Below are 26,755 nucleotides of genomic sequence, written 5' to 3' on the forward strand. Positions count from 1 at the left end.
GGGGGAGTCTTTGAGAGGGTGGGGTGAGAGAGAAGCTTGGAGAGGATGGGGTGAGGGGGAATGTAGAAAAGGGGGACATGAAGTGGAAGGATACTGAAGAGCTGGCCATGTAGAAGGGGAGTGGTTGGAAGGATGCAGACTTGTTGAAGATGTGGGGGAGGTACTGGCACAGAGGGGGGTACTGGCACACAGATTTGGTTGTGTGCAGACAACCTCTGCAAACTGTACCTTTCAAGATTCCCATATTTAGCATTCGGAGATAAAGATCATGGGATGGATAGAATTTTGGTTCAGGGCATGGAAAGAGGTCATGCTGTAGGAACCGGAGGAGGATGAAGGACCAAGCGCTTCGGTAAGAGACAGGTTTGCAAAATATGCCTTGTGAACAAGAAGAGGAAGAATAGCTCGTGATGAATAACATGTGGGGTGCTGATGCCAGATAAATAAGGGAAGTTTAGCATTTTAATATGCTTTCAAAAGCTTTTATAGGAAGAAGGAAGAAGCGTCTTTCTTCAGTTAAGATATTAAGAAAATTATAGAGGAAAAGGAGAGAGGTACAGGAAGTACAAGTCGAAGGCAGAATAAGATCGTATTTTGGAGTGAAGTTTTTTGGGTTTTTTTATCTTTTTTTGAAGCGAGGGGGAATTTGATAACTTTAAAAAACAGAAAGGACTAAATTGTTGGGTGGAAAAAAAAAAAAGAGAGACGGAACAACAAAACCTGAAAACCGAGAAGATTAAGCTCCGGCTATCCGAGAAGGCCTTGGCTGCACCAAAAAACGAAATCAACAAATATCGACAACAAGGTACGGTTTATCATGGAAAATTTTGATGAAAATATAAACAGCACACAGGGGCGAAAATATAATAATCAGAAAAACACGATGGATCCGGTTCGGAAAACCTAACTTTGATTGAGATGTAAAGAGCAGCTGTAGATCTGACTCATACGTAGAACAACCAATGTTTCCTTGATTTTAACCATAGTTTACAAAGTCAATTTGAATTTTCCAGCACCTGGGCCAGTGCAGAGTCTCCAACTGTTGGATTTCTCAAAGACATCACTACTGCTGAGTTGGGGTGAACCTAAGGAGTTAAATGGAGTACTGTTTGGTGAGTGAATGGAAAAATGTACTTCTTTTATTTATTTATTTATTTATTTATTTATTTATTTGTTTATTTATTTATTTATTTATTATAGACAAACACTGATCTATCACGATTCTTCACAGATTTCTTTATTTTCTGCATTTTCATTTTTACTCATGTGAGATATATTTGTTTATGGACTCATGCCATTTTCCTCTTTTTCTGCTCTCTTCTCTTTGACACACTAAAATCTCCCCTAAGTGTATTTTTGCATCTCACACTTGGTCCTTTTTATTTTCTTGGTCACAGGATACCAGCTCTCCTGGCAGCAAGGAAACCGCACACACGTAATAGTAACGCACAACCTCGACAACTCCTTCCACAAGTACCGCATTACAGGACTGGAAGAACATGCCACATATCTGCTTCACATGGCCGCGCGGACATCTGCTGGATCTGGCCCTGTCCGTAGCCTCACCTTCACTGCAGGCCACATGCCAGGTGCCCAAGTTATCCCTAATTCCAAAGCTTGAGTCCTTGCTTAATATCAATATTACAATGTAACTTTGTCACATCGGTCACAAAGTAACACACAAGTAAAAATGTGAATACAATCTTGCATGTGGTCATATCTATATCCCAGTGCTCCGACTTCGTGTTGGTTACAATAGTTGCAGGAAAGCTGACTTCATTTCAGGACATCTCGCTATACTCGCTATTTCAGGACAGTTGCAGGACAGCTCGTTACGCTCACCTCTCTATATACGGAGATGCAGAGATTGATGTCACAGATTTACTGTGTTGGCATGATTTACACCAATCATATTACAAACGTTTCTTTTCTATTAATTTATTTGTAATATTGGTGATATTATATTTATTTGAAATTAATTTGTGATATAAGAAGGTCCAAGTGGTCTAAATGGTCAAGGGTCTAAGCTGTCTAATCTGTCTGAAGGGTGTAAGGCATCTAAATGGTGTTAGGATCTTAGGGGTGTTTTGGGTATTCAGGATCTAAAGGGTCTTTTGGGGACACATGGTCTGGCAGCCAGAATTATTTAATATTTTGAATACTTTGAACCTGTGTTCAGGATTTTAATCAAACTTGGTGCAAGTATGTATCCATCCATTGGGACCACACTCTGTGCAGAGCTTTGGTGCTGCCTAAGCAGTCTCCTTGGCTCTTCTTCTTCTTCTTCTTCTTTCGGCTGCTCCCGTTAGGGGTCGCCATAGCGGATCATCCGTATGATCCGCATAGTGATTTGGCACAGGTTTTACGCCGGATGCCCTTTCTGACGCAATCCTGGTCGCCTCTTACGACACAGGGATAAAGCAGTCTCCTTGGCTATTGGACACAATCCTGGATGGGTCACCACTCCAACACAGTGTACCAGCATGCTGGTATTCATTTTGCTGACCTCAGAAGGATGACAGCAGTCAACCCCACCTGGTATTAATTCAACAGCTAAATGGGATTTGAACTTAGGAACCTAGGATCCCAAGCCCACCACCCTAACCATTAAGCCAACACCAAGAAGTATGTATAATGATGTAATAATGTGGGTGGATGCATTTCTGGTGAAGAGTGCCCTTCTAGTTTTTTATATTTCTTGAGTCTGTGAAGCAGCAATTCTAAGGCACTTTCAAAAATTTACATGACTAACACCAAAACTCATCATAGTTCCAACAAATATTTGTTCATGGTTACTCATCACCGTCAAGCATACCAGTAAATAAAGTTGGCGGCAGCCCATTAAAACCACCCAAACTATATATATATATATATATATATATATATATATATATATATATATATATATATATATATATATATATATATATATATATATATATATATATATATATATATATATATATATATCCTCCGTAAGGAAGGCTGTCAATCCCATTTTCTAAAATAAACCTATCATCAAAAGCCCCCATTGCCTTCTTATTTACCTCCTCTGTATATGAATTATGCTTATAACTTCTTATTATATTAATTTTTCTGTACTCTTCTTTCTTAAAGGCAATGTACTTCTTCTTTTTCTGTACTCTTCTTTCTTTCTTTCAGTTGTAATAATCTTCAAAATTTATTGTTTCTTTGATTACATTTTCTTTACTCCCCTGAAATGTTTATCACTCTTTTCAATTTCATTATCATATATTTATTGGCATAAGCCTTTGCTCTCAATCCCACAAACTCGCTCATTATCTTTCCACCCAACTCATCTTAAAATTTTCCAATAACATTTTCATTCTATGTAGAGAATAGTTTGTTATCTGATTTATAATTGCTTGTATCATAAGAACCTACATCTTGAGACATATCCTAATAAATATCTTCCTTATTGATTTTCAAAATATAACTCTATATCCATATAAAGTAGATTAATCCCTTCTATGGGTTGTTGGAGAAGTACTCTACTGGTCGAAAGTTTTAGAACACCCCCATTTTGCCAGTTTTTACTGAAATTGTAGCAGTTTAATGTTTCCATGTACTCTCAAATTAAAGCTTAGAACAAATAAACAATTGCAGATAAAAAAGAAATCATGCAATCGTTTTGTTGAACAAAATTTCATCTAAATTTTTGACTCATAAAAGTAGCCACCTTTTGCAGATATAACAGCCGAACTTACTCGTGGCATTCTTTCTACAATGGAAATAAAATATTGTTTGGAAAGTTCTTCCAAACACTGTTGCAGAAGTTCCCACAAATGTGTTGCACTTGTAGGTTGCTTTGCTTTCACCCTCTGTCCAGTTCATCCCAAACCAGCTCGATGGGGTTTAAGTTTGGAGACTGTGCTGGCCATTCCATTATTTGAAGCCTACCATCTTGTCCTTTTCTTCTAAGGCAGTTCTGACATAGTTGGAGGTATGTTTTGGGTCGTTATCTTGCTGTAGGGTGAACCCCCTGACCAACTAGGCATAGACCAGAGGGTATTGCATGGCTCTGCAAAATGCTGTGGTGCTGTGGTAGCCCTTTTGGTTCAGGGTGCCAGTCACTCTGTGCAAGTCGCCGACTCTGGATCCAGCAAGAAAGCCCCAGATCATCACGGTTCCTCCTCCATGTTTGACAGTTGGTGTTACACACTGAGGAACCATCCTTTCGCCTACTCGACAGCTTACAAAAACCCTGCGTGATGAATCGAAGATTTCAAATTTTGATTTATCGGTCCATAAGACCTTCTTCCAGTTTTCAGTAGTCCACTGACAGTGCTTCATGACCCAGGCAAGCCTCTTTTTCTTATTTTACCATCTTAGCAATGGCTTTCTTATTGCCACTCAACCTGTCAAACCTGCAGCTCGTAGTCTTCTCTTCACAGTTGAAACTGAGACTTCCTTACTTCAACCAGTGTTAAGCTGTGCTTGAAGCTGCTGTCTGGTGAGCTGCCTATCACGCAAGCTGTTGATGCTCAGAAACTTGTCTTCTGATTGTGTTGTGGCTTTGGGTCTGCCAGACCTCTTCCTGTCAGAGTTTCCTCCAGTTTCCAAGTGCCTTTTGATGGTGTAGGAAACTGTACTCACTGACACCTTGGCTTCTTTGCAATTTCTCGAAAGGAAAGACCTACACTTTTAAAGGTTATAATGGTCTGTCTGTCTTCCTTTGTTAATTGTCTTTTTCTCACCATTATGATAGCAATATACTACTTCCTGCAGTGCAATATTGTCGAAATAATGCTTCAGAGGGTGTCGCAACACAGTCTGTTCCAGCACTGCTTTTATACAGACAGGGGGTTTGTAACTAATCAACAAAAGTTGGGACACCTGTATTGCATGGGACACCTTGCATAAACTTTCAAGGCTTAATTTACTTCCATTGCTGCAGAACAGGTGCAGTTGCTAACCCATTATTTGTTCCCTGAAAAGGGCATTTTTAACTCTGAAATTTACATTTTTCAGTTTTTCGTAACCTAAGCTTTTTTGTTTGTTTTTTTTTTTTACCTCTGGCAGTTTGCCACTTCGCTTTGTACCATTTCTGGTTATTCACTGGACTTGAACTGCTTAAATTTCAGTAAAAACTGAAAAATGGGGGTGTTCTAAAACTTTTGACCGGAAGAGTAGTCATACATTAACAACTTTGACAAGTCAAGAATTGATGTTCCTATATAGATAGGTTTATCCATTTCAATACTTTCTTTGTTCAAATGAATAGCACAAAAGTTCTCTGAAAACACCTCCACTCTTTGAAAATTTGGTTTATTAATGAATTTGGATGCTTGTTTTAAAGCATCTGGATGCAAATATAGCATTATTCATTGATTTATAAAAGTTCTTCTCAAAATCATTTGTAACAAGTGTTCTCTTTTCTGTGTTAAAATCAAGATACTTTTTTAACCAATGATCTTGTTTAAATTTCAAAATCCTATGAATTTTCTTTCCTCCGAACTCAGCAGATAAAGATTGTCTTAAATTTCTCTGATGTAAAACATAATTTCCTTTATCATACAATGTGGTAAGCAGTTTCTCTGTTACTTTGCCCTTTTAAGAAACTATTGTTAACCGCTAATCCATTCCTTCTGAGGACTTTCTTTATCAGGCGTATATGAAAGGTCATTATTTCTTATGGAGTTCTTCAGGATATTTTATATCAACCTCAAAATAATATCCTACATTAGCTTCATCCAATTATTTTTGAGAGGAAATAACAATGTTCTGTAAAACCTTTTCATAATTTTTCTCCTTCGTCCATCTAAGATTTCCATAAGGTAAAGATTGAGACATAGCCCATCCATACAAATTGTTAGCATCATACTACATCAAGTAAGAACTATCTTTTTTAACATCATAGTTGGGAAGATATTTGTTGTTAGCTTTAGCATATCTCTTTGAACAGACTTGTGATTTTCCTCCTCTTTTAGCTTTCTCTATCATCAAAAGCATATCTATATCACCAATTAATTTCAATGGTTGTTTTGTCATTTTTAACACAGCACTCCAAGCTAATCCTGGGGCTGTGTAATAGTGAGCAGGGCCTAATCCAGAGGAATTTTTATTTTGACATACTGTTCTAAAAGTCTCAAGTACATCAGCCAATAATAGAACATCAGTTTTAAGATACAAATCGTGATATTCCCCAAGGTTCTTAAAATTAAACTTCTTCCAAACATTTTGTGCTTATGCATAATATTCATCAGTTATTTGATTTTTATTTAATTCATTATATAAACTTTCCTTTGAGGGAAGTTGTGTTTCTTTAAACTTCTCAAATGAGTTCGTTTAAGGAACATATTCCCTTTTGTGATAGGAGATCAATCTTTTCTTGATTTGAGAAATGTGAGAATTTTTATTTTGACATACTGTTCTAAAAGTCTTTTTTGTGACATTCCCTTTTGTGATGGGAGATACTGTTCCAAAAGTATTTTTGTCATATTCCCTTTTGTGATAGGAGATCAATCTTTTCTTGATTTGAGAAATGTGAGAATGTTTATTTTGACATACTGTTCTAAAAGTCTCAAGTACATCAGCCAATAATAGAACATAAGTTTTAAGATACAAATCGTGATATTCCCCAAGGTTCTTTATATTAAACTTCTTCCAAACATTTTGTGCTTATGCATAATATTCATCAGTTATTTGATTTTTATTTAATTCATTATATAAACTTTCCTTTAAGGGAAGTTGTGTTTCTTTAAACTTCTCAAATGACTTCGTTTAAGGAACATATTCCCTTTTGTGATAGGAGATCAATTGGGGAATTGGAAAGTTTTTTAATATTTGATACCATCTTATATATTATTTCCGAGTTTGTGGTTTCGTGTCGCGCTATCTTCGACTTTGTTCTGCGCTCGAGTAACGTGATATTCGGCTTACATTATCTCAAAGACCATATGAGGTGCATGGTACAAAAAAGTAAATAAAATGGTTCTGAAACAGTGAAATCGTATTCACTTACTGCATTAAAGTAAAATTACTACTGATACTCTGCATCAGTTCCTTTCTCAAACACACCCACCCCAACATGTCGCGCAGAGCGCGGGTTATGCTAGTGACAGATAATGGACGAGACATAAACTTGAATGTGTTAAGAAATCTGATATGAGTTATGGGAGATGTAGGGATTGTCTTTGTGAATGAGATGTAATTCTGGTTAGTGTTAGGATTGGCTGAAATGTCTCCACTGGTTTTACTCAATTCATTTATAAAAAGATGTGTGTCAAAGTGAGTGTGGTGAAGAAATACTGGAATGAAGGAGGGAAGTTTAAAAATGAGATTACAACTCTGATGAGCCAGACCTCTATATTTACCAGTGAGATGACAATGGTCTCTTAACTTTAGACCTTTACTAATTTTCTCCTCACAAATATGACAGACAGCCTGTGGTTGCCTAAATTTCCTTTTCTCTTCTTTCGTTAGATTCATTCGTTAGTTTATGAGTTTCTCCCATTACCTTTGATAATTGAATTCAGTATTTTTCCAGTCATTTCACAAACTCCTCCGAGGCATCTTCTCCTCTACAAAGTTCGAACTTGCCGTATTCATCACCAAAAGATGATTTGATATAATAACAGAAACCACAAGTAGTATGTTTTTCATATTTATTTGAGAATAATTGATTTGGATGAAGAGAAACAGTGTTTATTTTTTCAACGATGCTTTCAAAATCAGCATGTATCACAAATGGATGTTTTATCGATTTGTTAAAATCTTTGAATTATATGTTTGAACCTGCTTTTGGTAAATTGATTATGGCTGATTTATGATTACTACAATATTTCAAATGTTGATTCAATCGTTCTTTTGTATGAAAGGAGTTGAGACATCTCTTACAAGGATATGTTTTACATTTTCTATTGTAGAGTTGTGATTTGGTTAATGTTGATAAATTTTTAATGTAAGCATAATGTGATTTTTCCTTTGAAGTAAAGTGGAGAAGGTCAATGTGTGTTTCATCATTTTTATAGTTGTTTGACATTTTTAATATCTGAACTTTGTTTGTATCCATTAATCCCTATTCGTTGATAGATAGATTATTCATTTTCTCAAATTTATGAATATCTCTCAATGACATTGAAAACTTTAAATTTTTAACATTTAATGTATTCTCATATTTCTTATGAGTTACTCTTTCAGCATTCCTTTTTGGAGGATGTAGGTGAGCAATAACAGACCATAGAAAGCATTTATTATCATTGTTTTGAATATTAACAACTGCTTTTTAAAATTTTATCTCTTTTGGTAAATCAATGTATGATGAAGCATTGAGAGGATCTGATTTCAGGATGTGACTATCCAGAAAGATTAATTATATTATTCAATAACGAATCCACTACCTTCCATGTTGTCATTAATATTTTGTTCATTTCTCAGAAGTTCATCATGTACATCACAATCTAAGAAATATTTGAATGATGTGATAAAGTGAGGGTTTGTTCTCATGTGCGAAGTTTTTTTCACCACCTTCTCTTGTCATTTTTACTCCAATATAAAACTTAAAAGTATTGATTTCACTCAATGTATTTTTAATTTAAATTTCAATTATTGGTTTAACTTTAATAATTGTCTCAATGGTTGATGTTGGTGTTGGGTCTTTAAAGTGAAATAATTTTATTTTTATATGTCCTTTCAATGCTTCATCAATATTTTCAACAGAGTATCCACGTATCTCCTCTTCCTTCTTCTTGTGTTTTTATGTTTGAAGGTGTCTATTATAATTTCCTTTAAGAATATCAATATTACGTGGATCACAATGCATATATTTTAAAGATATTCCTTCAACAGATATTTTATGTTTTTGTGTTTGAAGGTGTCTATAATGCAATAATAAATTTTGAATATTAATATTATATACGTTGCAGTATGTTGTGTTCACCATATTTGTAACGTAAAACTTTACTTTAACTAAAAATCAATTCTTGGCACAGGTCCAAGTTAGTTCGTCTCTTTGAAAGAGACTGTTTAAGTAGTAGAAGCTTATTTTTCAATTTTTTTTCATCATCTTTGTCTTTTGCAATTTTTGTGAATAAAATGAAATTTTATTGATGAAAATCTTGTGGTAATTTATAGGTGAACCCACCAACGTTTTTTACTTAATAAGTACAATGGATCAACATGCAAAAGACAAGTTTCACTCAATCTCTACATTTGTAAAAGAGACTGAGAAATATGTCGAGGATGTAAAATTGAATAAAGATAAATATAACAACTATTGGATAAAAACAATTGTGACTGATAATATGAGTTCTTCAATTTCCTTCAGTGGAAGGGCTTTTAGTATATCTAGAAGAACATCAATCATAATATAATGAGCGTAAGCCTGGAACTTCGAACACATTTTTCTCTGAACATATTCTGTTTATAATTCCGAAATCTTCAAATTATGTATTCCATGTATTTATGCAGGTGATAGCGGATACAAAAAAATCGAATATAGAGAGAATTTTCAAAGAGGGAATCCATCCATTGGGACCATACTCTGTACAGAGTGTTGGTTCTGCCAAAGCAGTTTCCTTGGCTATAGGGCACAATCCTGGACGGGTCGCCACTCCGACACAGGATACCAGTAAGCTGGCACTCATTTTGCCAACCTCGGAAGGATGACCGGCAGAGTCAACCCCACCTGTATTAATTCAACAGCCGAGTGGTGTTTGAACTCAAGATCATCGGATCCCAAGCCCACCACCCTAACGATTAAGCCAACACCAGGCAGAAAGAGGGGATCGATGATGTCATAATCAGCGGTAAACCGACGGCCGGGTCCCAGACGACGTGCTTTACTCAACTAAGTCCATGAGTTCAGGATGTTTCTTCAACTCAGCATTTACGACTTTTATCCTGCCATGTTGTGAATCTGTTGATGGAGGAAATATAGAAATGATGAATATGTCAAATTGTTCGTGTTACTCATCCGGCACTATGTGTCAAGGCCAACAATCTAAAGTGACCAGTCTCAAACGCTACCATGGGCACCCAGACACGCCACCAATATGAATTGAGCTGTTGAATGCAATGCAAAACATCCAAAGAAACTACCGTAACCGAGTATTGTGATCCATCCTGTCCCCCATACCCATCATAGATCGGTATCTGCTAGTTAATGTAACTCCAACAAAAGTTTCTCATTTCCTTCTAGCAATATATTCAAAACGAGCAAAAGCAATGAAACAAGAAAAGTATCAAAAAATAAAACCCTGATGGATGGGGTTTTAGAAAGGAAAGATAAGACCATCTCCAATATAATAATAATAATAATGACCGTTTTTACAGCCATTTTTCCCTGCTGTGCAGGGGTTAGGCTTTTTCTTGAGGCAATGTTTTTTTTTATGGCCGGATGCCCTTCCCGACGCCAAAAGACCATCACCAATAAGCAAGGATATTTTTTTTTTCCAACAACCCTCAAGATGTAAATCTTGATGTCATAAAATTGATGTAATAATAAAAGGGATGTTAATATATCAGGTGAAATGATATTTTGTTCAGTAGTTGTTAAGGACCATTTTAAAATTACCTTTCATATCAAAAAAAATAAAAATATGTAGTAGTTGAATCTTAATGAAAAAAAAAATATGTCCATATGTATGGTAGTTTTTTTTCGACTAATTTAATGTCATTTTTCAAGTGAAGATTTTGAAGACTGAGAGTATCTCTGTTGGAACAGAAGATTGTGATGATACTGAGAGTTTGTGTTCAAATGATAGTTATGAAAGTAGTTTTATAGATGATCATGAAAGTACCGAAGATCATGCAGAAGACAGTTATGATACCAAGAGTTTGTGTTCAAACGCTAGTTATGAAAGTAGTTTCGGTCTTTTGGGTCTTCCGAGGCTTTTGGGACTTTGGGTCTTCAGGGTCTTTTTGGCTCTTCAGTGACTTTTGGGTCTTTTGGGTATTTTGGGTCTTCAGGGTCTTTTTGGACTTTTGTGTCTTCGGGGACTTTTAGAACTTTTGGGTCTTTGGGATATTTTGGATATTCAGGTGTTTTGGGTCTTTGGGGTCTTTTTGTGTCTTTGCTGACTTTTTCTGTATTTGGGGTCTTTTAGGTCTTTGGAGTATTTTTGGGCCTTTGGGGTCTTCAGGGTCTTTTTGGGTCTTCATGTCATTTGGGTTTTTTGTGACTTTTGGGTATTAGGGGTATTTTGGGTCTTTGGGGTCTTTTGTGACTTTTGGGTCTTTGGAGACTTTTAGAACTTTTGGGTCTTTGGGTTCTTTTGGGTCTTCAGCATCTTTGGGATCTTTTGGGTCTTCAGGTCTTTGGGGTTTGGGGATATTTGGGTCTTTTGGGTATTTTGGGTCTTCTGTGACTTTGGGGTATTTGGGGTCTTTTGGGTCTTCAGGGTCTTTTGGGTTTTTAGTGTCTTTTGGGTCTTTGGAGTCTTTGGAGTCTTTGGCTCTTCGGGGTATTTTGGGGTCTTCATGTATTTTGGATATTTGGTGAATTTTGGGTCTTCTTTTCGGTCTTTGGGGACTTTTGGGTCTTTTTGAGTCTTCAGGGTCTTTTGGGGTCTTTGGTGAGTTTTGGGTCTGTGGGGTCTTCGGGGAATTTGCATCTTCAGGGCTTTTGGGTCTTTGGGGTCTTTTGGGGTCTTCAGGTATTTTGGGTCTTTGGGGTCTTCAGGTCTTTGGGGAGTTTTGGGTCTTCGGTGTCTTTTGGGTCTTCAGGTCTTTTAGGTCTTTGGGATATTTTGGGGACTTTGGTGACTTTTGGGGCTTCAGGGACTTTTGGGTCTTTGTGGACTTCAGGGTCCTTTGGGGACTTTTGGGTCCTTAGGTTATTTTGGGTCCTCAAGGACTTTTGGGTTATCTGGGTCTTTTGGGTCCTCGGGGTCTTTTGGGTTATTGGGGTCTTTGTGGTCTTTTAGGTCCTTGGTAAAATCTTTTAGGTTTTTAGAGGTCTTAAGGGTCTTTGGGAATTAACGTTGACACATTATAGGTGTTTGGGACATGATTACTAAGCATATAGTCTTCACAGACTGACTCACTGATGGCTTCATGGACAGCTTCACCGACTCACCGTGCTTTTCGTATATATATATATATATATATATATATATATATATATATATATATATATATATATATATATATATATATATATATATATATATATATATATATACAAATATATTGCTTAAACAGGGAGTACGTGCTCTGAGATGTAGAGCATTAGGGTGATGATAGCGTTTCGTGCTTTTACTTATTTATTTATTTATTTGTACCTGCAGCCGTACCTGGAGCACCTGTGGTCTTATCAGTGTCTCGAGTGGCGGCACGATCCTTACTCCTGCAAGTCCGGTCTGGGCCAGAAAGAGGAACTTCCATCACTCACTGGATTGTTGAAGCGCAGGTGAGTTCTGTTTTCATGCACTGCAAATAGTTTCACATCGTCGTTGTTGTTGTTGTTGTTGTTGTTGTTGTTGTTGTTGTTGTTGTTGTTGTTGTTGTTGTTGTTTTAAAGGGTTGTTGTTATTGTCTGTTTGCAAACAACATTCTTGAAAGCTCATTGCAAGACTATTGGGAATTTGGTCTAAAATTGATTTAGTGGGCTGTGTTGGGGAATATTCCTTTTAAATCAAGTTGCCTTTTATTTGGTACTGTACTCAGTATTTTCACATATGTACTCATTACCTTTTCTTTTTCTATCAAAATATATAATCACATTCTGTCTTAAACCTATAACCCACTTGTTATCCTGTACTCCTCTTCTTGTTTGCTCTTAGTTATTTTGTCTGATTCTCCCGCAAGGCCAGCCGAAAGTCACCATGTTCTGTGTTTGCTTGTTCTCTCAGCCCCCTCCACTCCCCACGAAAGCATAAATGCCAGAAAAATGTCAGCTTAGTTTAGTGCAAATCATTGTAGATGTTTACCATCTCAGTGGCTTGGATTCCGTGGTACTACGTTAAAATAAAGATTTTCTCTTCAACAGTACTTTGGTTGTGGAAAGTTAAATTAATTGTGGCTTTGATTTGAGTAACAGGATTTACATCGAGTCGGTGAAAACGTTAAGAATCCAAAAATTGTACAACAGCTGTATGAATGGCAGTCCCCAAGTGTTATGCCAGCTCTCTTAGTTGGTTCATGTTGCTTGCCACTGGTACTTTGTGATCATGATTTCCATCACGACAGAATTGCAAGCCTTCATTTCCCCCCTCCGATCCCCCTTTCCTCTTGGACAGCACACTTACAAGATAATGCAACCCCTAACTTGTGGGAATGATTGTTTTGCATCCGTTAACTAATCCTGGAATGGAATTACAGTCTGCCAACCTCTGTTCTGGACGGCATTGTTCTCTTGTGGGTTTCTGAGAGTCTTTTTCCCAATCAAAATGCAATGTTTTACGTGATAACAAATCATCTTTAAAACGAAAAACTGCATCATGTTCAACCAAATGTCAAATGATAACAGCAGGGAATCATCAAATTTGTGTGATGGGAATTTCCTTTTTGGGCAATTCCATCACAGTCAGATGACCAATCATCCTTGTATTATGAAAAACGCAAACGATCTTATTCCAAAATGAATTGAATGCGCTTCACAGAGAAGAATACACAATACTCCAGCCATTCAACGAGATGGAGAACTGTTGATTAGGTGAGAATTTTTGTGGAATTCATGGCATCACGTGGTCGATTCGTGGGCAACTCATTGCATTCCCAAGGTTTGTTCGATGACGGGCAGTCCATACTATGAAAATAATTATCTTCATGATTGTGACCCAAAAGCTTGCTTCTTTGCATACAAATGGCTCTTCTGATTCTGATGTACCTACCATACTGTCTTACAGAGCATCGGTGCTGCCGAAGCAGTTTCTTGGCAAAGTTTATGCTGGGTGGTTTGCCATTGCCTTTCCAGCAGTAATGTTTCCTGATAATGTTCTGACTCAGCTCGCCATGTATGCTGATGACTCCTCACTTTACTGTACATCTGATGATTCACGCAACATTACTCGTAATGAGGCTGGAGTTTCACTGGACAATGATTTCGAGAATGTGTTGAAGTGGGGGCATGATTGGCTGGTAACCTTCAATGCAAAGAAAACTAAATTGTTGTCCATGTCCAGCTCCAGAAACAGGTCTTTCCCTTCTGCGCACATGGGGTCTTCAACCTTAACAGAGTCATCTGAGCTTCGGCTTCTTGGTCTGGACATCACCTCGAACCTCCCTTGGGATGAGTGCATTTCTGGTATTGCTAAGAGTGCTTCCAAGCGAGTTGGTTGTCTTTATCGAGCGCATAGGTAGTTACCTCCTGATGCTGTTTTGAACTAGTATAAGAGCAGCAATGCCAACCCTCCCGATTTCATCGGAAGGCTTCCGAAAATTCACCCAAACTCCCGCCCTTACGATCACTATCCTTATCCTCCCGAAATTTTGATATTTTTGCACTGCTCACTAATCAGAATGTACTAGTATGAGAATTGAATGAAAAGCATCGTCTGCTACGTATAGCATGTGGTAACTCCATAACGTTCGCTGCTACCAAATTGTACGTAAAAAAATGCAAATTCAAATGAGGAGCAGCGAAACATTGGGTCTGGATCTCGCTTAGGCGATCATGCACTGAGATTTAGTGCATGCGGTATGTGTGCAATACAGTGCATGCGGTATGTATGCACAGTGTATATGCATGCGATACGCTCACTGCATGCAGCTGAGCCCCGTACCAGCCCGGCGGTCGCGACCACCGTGCGGTGTTTAATTTAACAGCCGCTAGAGTTCTACGAGTCGCGCTGCAGCTGTGGAACATCGACTTCGAAGTTACCGATGCTTCAAGCCCTCGATGTTGATTACGAAATGGCAGAAAAGAAGCTTACGAAGACCAAGAAATGGTCTCAGAAGTACAAGACCGAATACAGTCTCCAATACCCGTGTATTCGAAAGTCTGAAAGAGGAATTCATCATGCGTATTGTACAGTATGCAGCGTTGATATTTCAGTTGAGCACGGAGGTCGCGATGATATTCGGAAGCACTTGGAAGCAAACGGCACACAGACATTGCAAAGGAGAGATCTTCGAGCACGAGTACCGGTACACTTCTGAATTATTTCACCAAACAAGGGACAAGCGAGGAAGAGGATGTTACCCGAGCGGAACTTCTCTTTAGTGGATTTATTGTGGAACATAACTTGCCCATATCAGTCTCAGATCATGCTGGACCTCTATTTCAAAAGATGTTTCCAGATTCAAAAGTTGCTTCAAAGTATGGATGTGCAAGAACAAAAACTTGCAAGATGTGCAAGATGTGCAAGAACAAAAAAAAACAAAAAAAAAAACAAGAACAAAAAGCAAGAAAAAAAAAGAAAAAAAAAAGAACAAAAAAAAAGAACAAGAACAAAGAAGAAAAAAAGAACACTGGTCAACAATTTTTTACTTTCTGAATGTTGTCTAGATTTCTACAAGTGAATTAGGGTATTCTGGCACTGCTGAATCAGGAAATGGCATCCGTTTCTCTCCATCAGGTCAGGTTTTTGTGCTAAGTTGATTTGAAAAAAATCAGATCTTGTGACAAAATCAATTACATTTTTGTGGCATTATCAGCTGATTTTTGTCAACACATATCATCCTAAACATGTTTTTAAGAAAAAAAAAATGTTTTGCCAACAACATTTATTGATTACATGATAGAAACATCGATTACTGTCATCTGAATGGTGGGCATTGATAAAGGTAAGTACAAGTAAATTGCATGTTGCGTCACCACTGTTCAAACTTCAGGGCTTGAACTTCCGTTTCTTCGAACTCCTGGAATGTTCAGCGGCAGGGAGGTCTCTCTTCAGATTCCAACAGTAGTCAGCCATCATGACTGCGTCCCAGCGACCCTGATACCTGGTCTCCATCTCCTTCATGTCCTGATGGAATCTCTCCCCCTGCTCGTCACTCATTGAACCCAGGTTCTCAGGAAACCGGTTCATATGTGAAAATAGGTAGTGCATCTTGATGCTCATGTTGCAGTCCAGGTTTCTGAAAGCAGTCAGCATGTTGTTGACAAGTTCTGCGTAGTTTCTGGCCTTATTGTTGCCAAGAAAGTTCTTCACTACCAAAACAAATGTCTTCCACGCTTCCAGTTCCACTTCGTTCATTGAGTTTTTGAACTCTGGATCTCTGATGAGCTGATGGATCTGAGAACCATCAAAGATGCCAGCTTTCAACTTCTCCATGGTCAATCCTGGAAAAGCCTGGCACAAGTAAGTGAAGCAGTCACCATCTTTGTCCAGAGCCTTGGTGAACTGCTTGATTAAGCCGAGCTTGATGTGCAGCGGTGGGAAGAGTATTCTGTCTCTGTCCACCAGAGGGTCGTTGATGACGTTTCTTTCTTTGCATGGCACCAATTCCTCCCGCACAGGCCAGTCCTTCTTCGTGTAATGCTGAGCACGGTCCCTACTATCCCACATGCACAGAAAACATGGGTACTTGGTGAAGCCAGACTGTTGTCCCAACAAAAAGTTCACCATCTTCAGGTCAACACAAATAAACCACTTATGCTGATCATAACCAATTTTCTCCAGCACGTACTTCACCGCTTCATACTTCTCCTTCAGTGTAGTCGAGTGAGCAATGGGTACAGAGGCAAACTGGTTGCCGTTGTGTAGCAGAACACATTTCAGTGATCGCTTGCTGCTGTCAATGAACAGTCTCCAATCTTTGGGTTCGTACTGTGGCACTCCAAGCTTGAGCAGAAGCGCATGTCATAAATTGGCGCATGTAGGTATTGTACATTCTTCAGAGTTCGTTATTTCAAGAAATACAACTTTTTTGTATCACATTATTACAAAATCTGCCCCATTAACTTTAGTTTTGATCCACGAACTTTATGCTTTGCCTCACCAATTTTTGGAAGATTTTGAGGTTTTATGACTTCAAACTGATCCCTTTTCGACATAATCACCCAGAACTATCGTACCTGAATACTTCTTGTCATTAAAATAATTATTTCCAATCAAAACAATTATTTGACATGACATTTTACCCCCACCAACTTCTTCTAAAATGCTCCACACATGCGTACATGTGAACAAATATGTAAAAAACGACATGTGGCCACATCTCAAAAACTTGACCTGATTGAACAAAACTAATGTGAGTTTTGGATTCAGCGCATCAGATTCGTCCTAAATCAGCTTAAAAAATGCAGACAACAAATTTGTTGTTGACCAGTGTAATTGGTGAGTTGTCAAATGTTACTGCTTCATCTATTGCCGATATTGCTAGACTAGCTCCATTTAGCCTAGCTACAGACGGTAACCATGACAGTGGTGAGGCCCAGCTATATCCTGTCCTGATTTCGTACTATGACAACAGTGCTGGGATTGTGAAGCAAGGTTTGCTAAGTTTGCCTCATGCAAACAAGATTCCACTGGAGAAAACATTTTCAAACTGCTTGATAATGAGTTCAGTGACAGGAAAATTCCGTGGGGAAATTGTGTTTCCTTTTGTGCTGATAATGCCTCTGTCATGGTGGGCAAGCACAAAGGAGTCGCTGCTTATATCCACAAACAAAATCCAGAGTGCTACATCATGGGATGCCCTTGCCATATGATGCACAATACGGCCAAGAAGGCGGCTCAGGCCTTACCCATTGAATTAGATGACTTTCTCATCGATATTTACTACTACTTGGACAAAAGTAGTAAATGCGTCAAAGGAGTGAAAGCACTGCAAGAACTCTGTGATGCCCCGACACACAAGATTCTGAAGCATGTCGCAACAAGGTGGCTGTCCCTTGGTCAGTGCCTAGACAGGCTGATTGAACAGTGGGAGCCACTTCGCCTCTTCTTCAAAGAAGAAGTACGAAGAAAAATGCAACCAACTGTAGCCAAGACTCTAACAATGAGCAAGAAGGACGGCACTGTATCTACTGCCAGTACTGGCACTGCAGGATCAAGCACTAGTGGAGCAGCATTCACCACTACCACTGCAGTATCTGCTGCGAAGAAGACAGCAGGGACAGCACCAAAACCAATGCTGAGAGCAGGTAGCATCACCGGCCCTTCATCACGTTCATCTACAAAGCAGATCCCTTCAGAGTCGAGAAAGACTGTGATAGTCCCATCTACAGGCAAAGAAGGACCCAAGTTAAGTTCTGCTTTTGCCAAATCACTTGATAGAAGCTCAGCAAAACCTTCGAATCAGAGGTCTTCTTCAGCTGCACCTACCTCAAGCTCTCTCCTCAAACGTAAAATTGGATCTGGTACTACGAGTCTGACCTCTTCTGCTGGCAGTAAACGCAAGTGTGATCGCCCTGCGGCTAAGTGTACTACGAGTTCTACAACTAAAAGCACATCTTCCTCAAACACTGTGCAGGAATCTAGAGAAAAACGTGTCAACAGGATGTTCTTGTCTCCACAAACAAAACTCTATTGTTTCTTCCTTCGATATGCGAACAAGCTTTTTGAGAAGGGAATCTTCTGCTCCAAAGAGACGAACCCTGTATTCATCTCCTGCATGGAGAATTGAATGGTCTTCTGAAAGATATCTTCGTACGGTTTTGAAACCATCGGTGTCATCGGTTGCTCTGGTAAATGTACCCTTCTCTGACAGAAATCATCAGAAGAATGATGAGGACCTCATGATTGGGAACGATGCCAAACTGTATATAAGGGAACAAAGGAGTCTCAAGAAATCCACCTTCACTCTGAGTGAGTCAGACATCCAAGGTTTCTTCAGTGCAGTTCGCTCATATTATGTGAAAGCCTGCAATTATATCTTCAAAACCTGGCCGCTAGATGATGAATTAGCCAAGCATGCTCAGGTGCTGGATGTTAAGCTACACCAAGAAGTGGGGTTTGACTGTGTGGAGTTTTTCATCAAGAAATTCCCGTCTGTTCAGTGGCGGTGATAGTGACATAGACAGTCTTGAGAGTGAATTCGCTCACTACCAGGCAGACGCCTCCATAGCTGCAATTGCTACTGAGACAGTGAGAGTGGATGAGCAGTGGCATCGGATTTCACAGCTCACAGATCCCTGCACTGGTGCCAAGAAGTAACCTAATTTGAGCAAAGTGATGAAGGGAATCTTGGTCATTCCTCATTCGAACGCATCATGTGAGCGGGCACTCAGTCTTGTACGGAAGAATCATACTGAATTTCGTCCCAATTTGAGTGTCAAAACCCTGGAAGCTCTCTTAATTGAAAAACTAGCTCATAGCACCCCTTGCTACCAGAGAGAATACAGCAAAGACATAATCAGAAGGGCTAAAAGAGCCACACAGCTGTCACTCAGCAAAGCTGCCATGGAAAAAGCAAGCAGCAGTAGTACCAGCCAGTAAGGGAAGAAAAATATTGCTTCTTTTGTGCTTTTTGTTAATCTTTGATTGTCCCCTAACTTACTAATATTAACATACATGTAACATTAAAAAGTGCACAATTTTCCCCTTTTTTGTTCAAAAAGTGGGAATTCTTAACATGTTAAATGCTCCAAAATAGGGCTCAGAGGGCACTAGAGAGCGTCTAGAACCCCAGAGCTTCCAGGGCCCTAAGGCGGGCCCTGGACCCCGCCGCAAGGGTCGAGCGCTCCGCGCTCGAGATGTGCGCTTCACACACATTATTTGGTGTCGGTTGAAAATCCTCCCTAATTCTGATTTCCAAAAGTTGGCATCTCTGTAAGAGAACTATACGTCCCCTCATGGAGTACTGTTGCCACCTTTGGGTTGGAGTACCAGCCTGCCACTTATCTTTACTTGATAGGCTCCAGAAACGCAAAGTTAACCTGGTTGGTGCACGGTTGGGTTCAACTCATCAACCGCTCTCACACAATAGGTCAGTTACCACTCTTTTTGTTCTACACATACTTTCATGGCAAATGTTCTGCTGGACTTTCTAACTTGGTTCCTTGCGTACGCGTGTTTGGGCACAAGACTCGGTTTGACATTTCTGCACACCGATGCACTACAGCTGATCCAAAGTGCAGCACGAAAGGCTGTGCAGATGGTTTTATCCCTCGTGCTGTCTCGCTTTGGAATTCACTACCTGTAACGTGTTTCCCATTATCCTACGATCGACCCAGCTTTCAGAGGAATGTCCATTCCTTCTTCTTACAGATATGACGTTCCATTGCAATTCGCCTAACTTCTGCTACTTCCCATGTCTTCGATGTTTCCTTGTTATTACCTCCGCCACCGAAGGTGAAGGAGGTTAGGTTTCCCCCCATTTCTGTCTGTCTGTTTGTTTGTTTGTCTGTTTGGTTGTTTGTTTGTGTGCAGGATATCTCAAAAAGTTAAGGACAGATCCGGATTAAATTTTGTGGACAGGTTCGGAGTGTGACAAGGGCGAAATGATTAGATTTTGGTGTAAGATCCGGATCCGGATCCAACTACTATAATTTTTAAAGTGATTCTTCACCATTGAGAGATAGTGCCAAAACGATGTACAGCACTATATCTCAAAAAGTTGTGGACGGATTCGAACGAAACTTGGTGAACATGCTGAGTGTGTGCCAAGAAAGAACTGATTCCATTTTGGTGAAGATCCGAATCCGGATCCGGATCTGATATTTTTTTAAGTGATTCCTCACCATTGAGAGATAGGGTTGTTGTTGTTGTTGTTGTTGTTGTTCGTCTTTTGGCTGCTCCCATTAGGGGTCGCCACTGCGGATCATCCGTTATGATCCGCATACTGATTTGGCACAGGTTTTACGCCGGATGCCCTTCCTGACGCAACCCTGGTCGCCTCTTACGACACAGGGATAAGGATTGGGTTTCGCCATGATTCCGGGCTGCCCTACACCCTCTCGTAGCGCGGCCCAGTGCAGAGCTCCCATCCTCAAACGATCCTCCAACCCAAGCCTCCGAGTAGCCGGATTACAGGCGTACGCCACTCCGCCCGGTATACCATTGAGAGATAGGGCTAAAGCGATAATATAGCACGACATCTCAAAAAGTTGTCGACGGATTCAGATGAAACTTGATGGATAGGTTGCGTGTGTGGCAAGGACAAATTAATTCGATTTTAATGAAGATCCAAATCTGGATCTGCATTCGAGAATTATTTTTTTTTTTACCATTGAGAGGTAGGAATTGAAATTTACCATTGAGAGATAAGCCTGGTGTTGGCTTAGTGGTTAGGGTGGTGGCTTGGGATCATGGGGTCCTGAGTTCAAGCCCCATTGGCCACTGAATTAAAATACACCAGGAGGTTGACTCAGCCTGTCATCCTTCTGAGGTCAACAAAATGAGTACCAGTGTACTGGTAAGGGGGACACTGCATCAGCGGCATAGCCGTGTCTCAACCAATGATGCAACCAGCAGCCACAGGCTGCATTCGATAGAGAGAGACCATTGAGAGATAGGGCCAAAAAACGATATCGTACTGTATAGCATATTTCAAAAATGTATTGGGCCCGAAATGTTCTCGTGGATCAGGCATTGCATGGTGGAGGTATGCGCTCTACCAAGTGCCCTTCTAGTTTTTCTCTTTCTTTTGTTTTGTTTTGCTTTACCCTCATCTTGATGTAACCTTCCCTTTGCCCCTTACCTCGAGTGGCTTTATGCCTTGTTTGGGACGATTTCCATTAAAAAGAAATAAAGTAGTAGGGGCAGGAATTTGTAATTTGTTGACAGTGCTGATGATAGCTCACCTGCTCTTTACAAAGGACACCATGGGGTCTTTAATGTCCACCATCTAACACCGGCAAACAGGACACCCGTTTAACATGCATCCAAGGGACAACATACACATTGATGAATCACCCTGCCTGTGAAACACCAGGATGACAGTTTATAGCTTGCTTGGGATTCAAACTCAGGATAGACGACTTAGAGGTGAGTGTGTATACCTCCAGGCCATCCTGCCAGCTTTTATTGTCATTAGCTTGGCTCTTTTCATCCCTATATTGATGCTGTTTAAAAGTAAGAGGTACAAACGTATTAAATAAGTCGACTTAGCATCACATATTTTTTTGTGATTTGAGAAATCAATATAATTTCGATGAAAAAGTTATCGGATGAATGTAAAGAAGCTGAATGTCAAATTTGTACTCATTTCAGTCGCCACTCTTTTACTTCACACTTTAAATTGTCGTTTATTTGAGCTTAAAAACAAATGAACGTGCCACGTTCTGTGTTGACTGCAAGCTTTTCCTCGTTGCCAATCACATCTCCTGAAACTGACTCATGAGTTTTTGTTTTATTGCCATTATGTTCATAATTTACAATCTGACTTAAGGAAATTATTTCACCAAAAAGTATTATATTTCCAGGACTGAGAGCACAGCTGAAAGGTGAATATAATAATAATAATAATAATAATAATAATAATAATAATAATAATAATAATAATAATAATATGAGTTCCCTCACAAGGAACACGACAAATGTAAGACCAGTTGCTTCACTGATGGGAATACCAATCTTTGCATAATTGCTAAAAAAAAAAAACATTTTAAACGGTTGTTAATGGGAAAAAATAGAATTAGACAGATTATCGATACTGGCCTAGCTATACACTCAGTGAGCTCGGAGGGGGAGAGTGTTAATGGGATATCCATCACAGCCTTGTTAGATGCGGAATTCTGAATAATATACAATAACACAATAAGAGGAAAACCAAAATAATTTAAAAAATTCTCACCCTCCCGCTCCTCTTCTCTTCCTTCTTTTAATCAAACTATCTTGGGTCCGTATTAGGCACAGGCCGTGCCAGGGAACAAACTCTCCTCCTCATCCATGTATGTGCAGCACATTATATGCTGGGTTTACATATATATGTGTGTGTGTGTGTGTGTGTGTATATATATATATATATATATATATATATATATATATATATATATATATATATATATATATATATATATATATATATATATATATATATATAATATTGTTACGGATTCGCGCCCGCCGGCGTGCGGACGGCCACGTAACTCGAATCGCGGCACGTCGCCCACCGGACGGACAATCCAGTCGTGACCCTCTTGGACTAACGCCGGGAACTAGTCACGGGTGGACCTTTCGGTCTCACCACGATCGTGCCAATCGGCCCCCGCGTGGGATAGGGTTGCTCGCCAAATTCGACCTACCTAAGTACCCACACGGAGGGTAGACCGGGCGATCGCACTTCGCCGCAGGTCGACTTCGGACACGGGCCACTTTAAGCGACCCGTTCCGTACTATCGGGATAACCGAGCGGTGTTATTCGTCGGCCTCGATGGTTCGATTAATTATCGGGCGTTTTAGCCCACGACCAACCCTTTACGTGAAGCAAGATGGAGATTCAATGAAAGAAAAGACGAAGCGAAGCGGGAAAACAGTTCAACATAACTCACATTTATTTCGCCATGAACGGGAAGCACACATATACAATTACACCAAAAGCACATGTAAAAGGAGAAGAAACACAATATTACACAAAAAGCAAATATAAAAGAGAAACACAATGCAGAGCTATCCGACTACCGAGCACACGGCAACACTTATACAATTTTACTTCACAGACGGCGCCGACAACACAGATACCCAAAGCAAAAGAAAAAGAACCACCCTCCAGGATGAGGGGGGTAGGCGGGCCTGGGGCCGAGACCGTGTCGGGCCTACCCGTCTGATGATGAGACGCAAAGTGGCGGTGGCGCCTCAACTCCGCGGGCCTCGCGGACAGTGTCTGGTAGGGGGTGGGAAAGGGGCCCCCTTGTCGCACTATCTCAGCGCGGGGGGAAACAGGAGGGGGTTGTTGATGCTCGGGGGAAAGGAGGATATCACCCTGTCTCGGGTCCCGCGACGAGCGTCTCCACCTCGACCTCGGTCGCACCGCCGGCCTCTCCCTCCGCAGCTCCCCGACTCCGACGCGAGCACCCCCTCGATCGCCTTCGCCGCCGCCACCTCTCCACAGCTCCGTCCTCTTCACTCTGACTACTACCACTTCTTCCCAGCTCCACCGACAACTCCCAACTGCGAACTCTTGACTTCTCCCCTCCGAACTGAACTGTTTGGCGAGCGCGGCCGTTTATATCCCCCGTGGCCTCGCTCCCCCACCTTTGACCCTTTACCTCCGACCCTTCACCTCTAACTGGCTCCCCATTGGACCGAGGAAAAGTGGGCGTGAATGCTTTTTGATCCATGAATTTGCATATAGCGACCTCACTCCAACGCCCTGGAGGCGGGGCCAAATCGCCCCACGCTCTCCGATAGGACGGAACAGAAGTGGGCGTGAGTCGTTTTTGATCCGTTTTTTCTCGGAAAGTCTGTGATGTTTCTGAACACGCTGCTCGGTGCGCACCCTGCACGAGTCCAGTATCGGTGCCCACAAGTGGCGCAAGAATGGTGGTGATGCAATGGTGGCGAGTTGTGACGGTAAAGGTCGTGGCTGTTGTTGTGAAGCGGCGTTGTGGTTGGTGGTCGTTGTTGTGAAGCGGCGTTGTGGTTGGTGGTTGTTGTGAAGCGGCGTTGTGGTTGGTGGTCGTTGTTGTGAAGCGGCGTTGTGGTTGGTGGTTGTTGTGAAGCGGCGTTGTGGTTGGTGGTTGTTGTGTGATGGCTGTTGAGACGTGGTTGGTGGTGGTAGTAATGGCGGCTGGTCCAAAATAAAGATAGTAAAGAAAAACGGCTATCTAAAGGGGTCGCAGCCCGAGTGAATGACATTTATTCCCTCTAAACAACGGGTTTGGGCCTAACTTCACATAAACTTACAGAGATATCTCACCTAAGGGACCTGAATGGTGGTTTGTGAATTTCGTCAACCACAACAATATATATATATATATATATATATTTATATATATATATATATATATATATATATATATATATATATATATATATATATATATATATATATGCTTGTATTGCTATGCTGCTGATTGTGTCGGGAGTACCGTTATTGCTTGATTAGTGGTATCCCCTATAGCACAAATGTTGACAGATGGGCGCATGCCGGCATGCCCAGACCGAGCTCCTTTTATGTATTAGATTGACACAGGAGGAGGCCCATCAAAGTCTAAACTATTATTACAAACTTATTGTTGTTTGTCCATGCTCTATCCTTTTTTTAAATGCTGACCATAAAGCAAGGAAGCAGCATGTACCATTTTTAGCTCGCCTGTTCGAAGAACAGAGAGCTATATAATAGCGTTTCCCCCGGCGTGAGCGTGAGTGTGAAAATGTTAAAGTTTTTGGTGCAAGTTATTTCCTTTTTAATGTTTTTAATCTACCATACTATTTTTTACTGATTACATTATACAAATACATATAGTGCTTTAAAATTATTTGGATCAGACTTCACTGAAATGCTTTATAAAAAATATTATTAGACAAGTCTTTTAAGAACGATAAATGTATAAACAGGCGAGCATTGGGTGGCTTTGACACCAACTCTCTGGTTAAAGTATTTAGTATGACACAGCCAGGATCAGGTTTGAACCACCAACCTCCCAGACTCAGCACAGATGCTCTTACCATTACACCACCAAGTCATCAGTGGACATCAGTGGTCAACAGGGACATTAGTAGACAAATACAATTTCATATAGTATATGGGATTCGAACCTATGTTTCTAGCACCACGAGTCAATAACCCAGATGGGAACATGAACCAGGCCAACCCAAATTGTTCGCTTGTGATGTCGCTTTGTAAGGTATTCAAGAATTTTGGTCCAGCTGTGATAAAGGAGCAACAACATATGTCAGGATGTTGTGTGATTGAAAATGGAACATGGAGCTGGTGCAATTCCTCGCATGATGCCTCTCTTGTGATCCTTGATGGTATGTATAGGGCATGAGGTGAGAACATTTTGGAGTGGGGAAGGTGAGTTGTGGCAATACTTCCTTTATATAGTTCACAGTAAAGCCGCAGATTACTGGTGTGTCGGGGGTGGATGTTGATTTAATATACCTGTAGTGGTGAGTCAATTGGGTATGCATTACTCTCCAGGCAAGTTGAACTTCCTAAGTGTTGTTTCAGATGCGTCGACCCAGACGAGCAGTGAGTATTGCTATTCCATCACACATCTGGCCTGAGCTTTGTCGATTGTGGAGATGTTTTGATGGGCCATGCAGTGAGCCACCTGTTGCAAATTGCCCAGCCTCTGTAATGCTCCTGTCACCATGGTATTGATGTAGCAGGTCAACTTGAACTTCTGGTTCATTTGGGATGCTCAGTCTGGTGATGTTGGAGGAATCCGGAGATGGTGGTGTAAATGAGTCGGGGGCATCTGGCTGGGGGGATATCCCTTGTTACCTCAGCCAACGAAGGTGGGCAGAGGTTATGTTTTCACCCCTGTATGTCTGTTTGTCTGTGAGCAGGATATCTCAAAACGTTGTGGACGGTTTTGGACGAGACTTGCTGGACAGGTTGAGTGTGCGACAAGGACAAATTGCTTCGATTTTGGTGAAGATCCAAATCTGGATCTGGATACCATAATTGTTAAAAAAAATTTTTAGCAATTCTTCACCATTGAGAGATGGGACCAAAAACGACATATAGCATGATATTTCAAAAAGTTTTGGACGAATTATGATAAAACTTGGTGGATGAGTTCAATAGTTTGGTTTCGATCCAGATCCAGATGCAGCCCATCATTGGGAAACAAATTGTGAACTGTTCAGCCTAGCGGAGGTATGTACTCTACGGGGTGCCGTTGTAGTTACAGATGGTATGTATCTGACACTTTTCAGGTACCAATGTGAGCCCAAGATACTTTTCAGCCAAAGCCTGAACGTTGTCCAGATAAAGAATATTTTATAATCTTCAAACTGTTTTTGCACTTTTCACACATTTTCTTGCCTTGTGGCCCATGCTTCATTCATGA

The 26,755-nt window shown here is 40.3% G+C and overlaps 1 protein-coding gene across 1 annotated transcript in view; it reads left to right on the forward strand.

Moving 5' to 3' along the window:
* The window catches only part of LOC147009723 (protein sidekick-2-like), a 956,293-nt gene that overhangs the window by 681,042 nt on the left and 248,496 nt on the right, over positions 1-26,755 (forward strand). The window contains exons 20-22 of the mRNA XM_085861602.1: positions 1,014-1,112; positions 1,398-1,589; positions 12,252-12,373. Of these exons, the coding sequence (XP_085717728.1) occupies positions 1,014-1,112; positions 1,398-1,589; positions 12,252-12,373 (413 nt within the window). The remainder of the gene's footprint in view (positions 1-1,013; positions 1,113-1,397; positions 1,590-12,251; positions 12,374-26,755) is intronic.

This window comes from Eptatretus burgeri, chromosome 17, assembly GCF_056783735.1.
Source record: "Eptatretus burgeri isolate ZD-2024b chromosome 17, Ebu_testis_v1, whole genome shotgun sequence".
Lineage (NCBI taxonomy): Eukaryota > Metazoa > Chordata > Myxini > Myxiniformes > Myxinidae > Eptatretus > Eptatretus burgeri.